The sequence below is a fragment of the Daphnia magna genome, linkage group LG6, assembly GCF_020631705.1.
Source record: "Daphnia magna isolate NIES linkage group LG6, ASM2063170v1.1, whole genome shotgun sequence".
NCBI lineage: Eukaryota > Metazoa > Arthropoda > Branchiopoda > Diplostraca > Daphniidae > Daphnia > Daphnia magna.
This window is the reverse complement of record NC_059187.1, coordinates 6,565,100-6,571,333: the sequence shown is the minus strand read 5'-3', so window position 1 is coordinate 6,571,333 and position 6,234 is coordinate 6,565,100. Positions and strand designations below refer to the sequence as shown.

The window sequence follows — 6,234 nt, the reverse complement described above, 5'->3', positions numbered from 1 at the left end:
ACATTGCCACTATTCAATTGCAAGTTCTTCGTTGCTGCAATTACCAGGATGTGTGTTTTTAACTTTAACCGTTTTGTTTGAATGTTTTTATATAATCCAGTTATTGCGGAAGATTCGGCTCGTGTTTGTTTAACAATACAACGAACTGAACCACATTTTGCGTTTTTTAACTATTACAAAAATGCATCAATGAAGTCTACAGTGGCCGTAATAATATTTAAAGATATTCCGGAGAAGTTATAGTGATTTCTTACAAGTAAACATTTGGAAAAAGTAGATTCGATAAATGCCATTTCTTCTAAATTGAACGTATATATCTGAAAGCTTAATATTTTGGTATTCGGACTTTCGAAATGTGATCCAAGATATGACGAGGAACAGCTACCAGATTGATGAAGGCAGCGCTGATTGTGTGTCTTATCATTTTCCACTCCTTATGGATTGAAAAGAGTCCTGAATAGCACGTAGTTTTCAAACAACTCTACTAAGGGCCATCTGCTTTCTTACCTACTTAAGTTTTTTTCTTTTGTGAATTTGAAACGTAGTGTTGCTTTTATGGTTATTATTTCGCCGTTATGCCCTATATCATCCGTATTTTATTTTCTTCCGCGATCCCTACAGACGAAGAAAAAGAACAAGTAGCGAGAGAGGTGTTCACGCCAATGCCACGTGAAAAACCCCATGCTGTTCTTGCTCTTAAAAACCATTAGGGGAAAAAAATACGTTCAGCAGTTAGTCGTTCACTCTTTATGATAATAAACGTAGGAGGACCCCACACAGAAAAACTGTTCCATTATAGCAATGTCCCCATCACTGTTTTTGGAATGAATGATTGAAAGAAGCAAGATGTTATTCATCCCAGACAGTATCAAAATCCCGCATGCTGGGATATTCCGACGCGGTCAGAAAAATACCATTGAATATTTCTGAAAAAAACAATCATATTTCGATTAAATGTAACGGGAGAATGAAAAAAGAACTTCCGCATGGAAGAATCTCTTGTTTAATCGTATAGGTATAAAAATTTGTTTGTTTTCTGACCCAGTGAGCGTTTAGAAGATGGTGGGGAGACGCGGGATAAAGATGATGAGAAACGACACGCATGGAAAAGAGAAGTAGGCTACAAACGAATAAAAGTCAACGCACGGATGTATGTTGGGGGGAGGGGGTGGTGGGAAAAGTGCTCTATCTTGATACATTAACAGGAGTGTATAAATTCAAGATCGCTAAAGAAAAGTAATAAAGAATCACATGTGTGTACTCGCCCTTCGGCAGAAAATTACAAAAATATTATGATGAGAACGTTGAACCACCAAAAGAGATGATCACTAATAATCTATTTGTTGACATTTTCTGAGAATGCGGATTGAGGAAATAAATAAGTAGCGTAAATTTCTTTGCTTCCCATATTTAACACCGGCGTATCATCCGGTGTTTTGTTTTGGTGTAAAATAACTTACGACAACTAATGACGGGAAATATCGTAACTCATGGAATAAGATGTAAAGTTATTTCTATGGCTTCCAAGGAATCTTAATTAAACCGCCGCTCTTTGTATTAATTTTTTGGCTTTGAAAAACAGCCCAATCACTTCACATTTCCCTTTTAGCCATTTGAAGAATATGTAACATCAAAAATTTTTCTAGCACTGTTCTGTAGAGTCCGTAACGATCCTATTGTATTGTCAAGAGTCACAGAATCTTAAGCGCAGCAGTTTTCCACGGAGTCTTTAAACAGCAGGTCACACCGGAACACAACCTACCAGTTTTATCTACATGCTAATGTTCACTAGCTACCCAATTTGGTTATTCTCTATTATCATATTTACTATTACAGCACACTTTACTTGAACAGAAAGTAAAGAAAATATAAAGGTTTTCTTAAAAGTGTAAATGAAGTCAAAGGTGTTGAAATACGAACACTGAATTTTTCATCGATTTCCCGAATATTATGAGAACAGTACCATACATAACGTCTAAACGTTATTCATTGCGTTCAGTACATAGCGGAAGGAAAGGTACGTTTCTACGGAATTTTCAAATGTAATTTTAGTGATTGGGAAATGGTTTCTCAATTCCGCCAAGGTATCTTCAGATGGACAGACAATATCAGGCACTTTGACACCACGAACTCCTCTGATGCAATGATTTTGTATGGTATTTACAAGTTGCATGTCGACATCAAATTGCTGCATTTCTGTATAGCTTTTCCCGTCTACCAAGGATCGTCTTTTCAATTCTTCTATTCCTAAAGTGAATAGTTGAATGGGAGATAAACCCTCGGTGCGGAGTTTGTGGGAGTCCCACATAGCACAGAATTCATCTAAAGATTTTTCAATCAGGGATCGGAAAACAAAATGTAGTGAAAATATGTCCATGTTGTTCGAAACGTCCAGGATTCCTTCACCTTCCATAAGACTGAAATTAAGTGAGCATTAAAAACCACATTCTTTTCCTTCACAGAACATATTTAGAAAACTTACTAGAACAATTCTCTGAAAGGGGATAGGGCAACACGTAACACTTCCCTCCATATTCGTTCAATTCTGGTGTTGTGAACTGACCGACCGCTGATGAAACTGGCCCGATTACCACCCCTTGTAAGGAACATCAAATGAGCAACACCAACATTCTCCTTTCCTTTGTCAGTTCTAGAAGAAAGAAGTATTTAGAACAAAATTGAGTTGGAATCACGGGAGGAAATTGATACCTTACTCGTGATGGCAGACCAAGTTCTTTGACACCGGTTAGAAAATGCTTCAAGACCGTTTTAGCTTTATTATTGGTGTCTAACTTCATACAAAATATTTTTCGAGAAAACCCGTCAACTGCTCCAACAACAACAAACCTCCATCTAATGAGTTTATGATGAGTGTCCAAATGTACCATAGACAACGGAGCTCGCACTTGATAACGTCTTCTCTTGATTGTATTCTTGGCTCTTGGCTGGGATCCAAAGATTTCATGAACACATTTTCTTATACGCCATCGTTGGACAAAGACACCTACATTTGTTTTGAGGTGGTGTCTCAGATATACATCTCCTCCTGCAAAGGAAAATCAAACAATTTAAATGAAACCACGGAAATTAAATTTAAATATAAAATTACCCATATTTGGTTTATCAGCCAAGATATTTGCTATGATTTGCATGAGGTAACAATCATCAATATTAGAAAATTTCTTTCGAGAAATTTTGAATTGCTTTAGTTTTCTTAGTATTGTCCAGCGGGACACACCAAACCATTTTGCCATTTGTTTTACTGAAAAATCCCAGTCAACAAGTTGTAAGAGTTTTTCATGAGATATTGGAATATTCATTGGTTCCATCACTAAAAAGCAAGCTGATACCCAAAGAAGACATTTAAATTAGACTACATGAAGGAATCGAAACCACATTAACTGAAATTACCAGGACAGTAGTTTTCACAAATAAAAAGTATAACACTGATGATAACTGGTGTCTTGAAAAGTGACAAGCTGTTAACAATGAAAACATTAGGATTACAAGAATGAAAGAAATCAATTTGTTGTAAAATTACTTGCCAATAGTTGACAGGAACACAAAAAGCCTTAATGCTTTCCAAAAAGAACGCGGTTCTTCCTCGATGTTGAAATCACAATTTATCTTATATTTTAATGAAATTTCTATAAGAATAATCACTCCTGGACTACAGGTAAACCACAGTTAAAACTGCATGCTCCTTCTGATAATTACAATGAGCAGTCAGCTGTGTGGGCTGGTGTTGTTTTGTTCCCAAATATATGAAAATTAAGTAAAAGGGAGATACTAATAAATGCGAAAAAATATTAAAATTAAATAGAAGTAATAAATATCTAATTATAAAGTGGATTTAATAACTTGAATTCAAAAAAATAAACGCTGCGGGAGGATTACCTGGCAACGGTTAGCAGACGACTAAAGCAGACAACGAGACAAAGAGGGGTGCGAAAGAAAAAAAGGGGTGTCTGTTTCGCTGCTACAAACGGCGTTCAATACAAGTGGAATTGCGTTTCCATATCTTATGACTAGTCATTTCATTTGAAAGAAGAAAAAACGGGACTCACGTATTCAGTTACTGAGAAAAATCAACTAGGGATCAATTCGTCTGATATTATTTGTATAGCGTTGTCAGACTGATATTTTTAATCATATTTATTCCGTATTAATTAAAAAAGTTTAGATTTCACTGTAATTCGTTCAAAAGTTTTTTGCCTATATTTAATTACACCAAGTGATGTCACATGAAACAAAAGTTTCGGTGAAAAAATTTTAAATTCCGAAAGTAAAGTTACTGTTCGAAAGTAACCTTTCGCTGAAAACGAAAAGTTCAAGAAGCATACTGTCAGTCAATATGGGACCTTATGCCATAAGTTTTGCATAAGTAGTTTCTTCAGATCACCTTACGCCTTTCCGATTTCGATCACCTTACGAATTTTCGATTTTTGGCCGAAGTTTTGCCCAAATAGGATGAATCCAAATAGGGAATGAAGGAAAGCGAAAAAACAGCATTAACGATATTTTTAAGCTGAAATTAGTAGATTTTAATTATGACAAAGGTAAAAAATGATAATGCACGCCATTTTATTGTCTTAATTATTAAACTATGTGACAACTAGAATTTTTTTTTTCCGTATATAGCTAAGTCAACAATCGACCATTTTGTACTGTTTGTGGTGCTTCAACATTTGGAAAACAGATGACACCTTTGTACTTTTTTTCTAAATCAAAATTAAAAAACTAGATGCCACTAATTCTTATGTAAAACAAATAGGAAAAAGCAACTATAACAACAAAAACTAACCTTAAATCCCGAAGGCTCCCAAGGGGCTTTATGTTAAATGATATTGTGTACTTGGCTACTCGTGTAATTCTAATTATTAAATATGTTTTTGTGTTGTTGAGACAAATTTTTTTAGTTTTTTTTGTTTTTTATTTTACGCTAGATGGTGCTTTTCGTTAAAAAATGATCGTAAGTTTGGTCGCCAAACAATGATCGCTATAAGAATTGCCGTTCCGATCAATCTTTTTATCTTGATCGGCGATCCGATCATTTGAGATTGATCGGATCGGGCGATCCGATTGTTCCTTCCGATTGTTCGTTCCGTTGTTCGTAACTGCACAGCATGTCCAAACAATAAATAACTCAAGTTTGCACTGAACTATTCTAACACACAAAAAAAGTAAACATCCCAGGTGAAAATTTACTTGGCAATTACTCAAGAAATACAACAAAAAAACTCGAGTAATAGTAAAGGATTTTGGAACAAGTATTTTTACAATAATAACATAGAAATACTATAGAATTACTTGAAGCAAAAAAACTTGTAGAAAATAAAACAAGCAGTACCGAAGCAGTCATTTTCTAGTGAAACCCTCGTAAATGTACAATGAAATTCAGTGAATTCAGAATATAATATAATAGTAGACTAGTCTACCATTGACTAAAACGGAGAAATAGAAAAGTCTTCGGTGGGGATTGAACATGGAACTGAACATCACTAACTATCGTAACAGAGCGCCTTAACCACTCAGCTATTTTGATATAATATTATTTCTACATTTTCCTGACTATATTGAGGATTCAGTTAAGAACTTAGAAAAAATTCTGACTGAAAACTAAAGAATGTTTACATTTAAGACATTTGAGTATGTGTTAATAATTAAATCATACTTTTAATAATTATATATTAATTTTAAACTATAATTTCTATCTTTTTCATTTTTAATCGCTAATTTAACCCAAATATTTCAAAATAACAAAGAAAATGTTTATGTTCAATAACAAATTAAAAAAGCCAAAGTGGAAATAGTTGTATAAAAGCAAATAAAATATGACAAATTTAAAGGGGGAAGTAAAATTTACCTTTAAGTTTAAGTTAAAGTTTAAGTAAAAAGGTAGAAACCAAAAATTGAGAGTGAAGCATATCACGAAAAATACATGCATAAAAATATATAAAGTAGAAGTACAGTGGCAATCAGTAAAAACAATGTGAGCCTCAGTAAGAATATAGTGGCATTAATGCCCAATGTAGTGAAACAGCAATTACTATAGTAAAACAGCAGTTTGTGTCAGTAAATATACAGTGAACACTACTGAAAACAAAGTGTGTCCAAGTAAACTTGTAGTGGTCACTAGTGAAACAGTAGTGTGTGTTAGTAATACTGATTTTGAAACAAAGAAAAAAATACGCCCACCTAGTGTTACTTTTATTTTACAGCGTTCACTATAGT

The 6,234-nt window shown here is 34.2% G+C and overlaps 1 protein-coding gene across 1 annotated transcript; it reads right to left on the bottom strand.

Annotated features, from left to right (window-relative positions):
- Window positions 1-1,700: 1,700 nt before the first annotated feature.
- On the bottom strand, window positions 1,701-3,735 carry LOC123473690. The gene is made up of 6 exons (XM_045174897.1): window positions 3,542-3,735; window positions 3,412-3,479; window positions 3,110-3,343; window positions 2,710-3,046; window positions 2,483-2,650; window positions 1,701-2,417 (listed from the first exon to the last, which is right to left on the bottom strand). Exons 3-6 carry the CDS (start codon window positions 3,327-3,329, stop codon window positions 1,976-1,978), a joined length of 1,167 nt encoding a protein of 388 aa, XP_045030832.1. The 5' UTR covers window positions 3,330-3,343; window positions 3,412-3,479; window positions 3,542-3,735; the 3' UTR covers window positions 1,701-1,975.
- Between the last annotated feature and the right edge of the window lie 2,499 nt (window positions 3,736-6,234).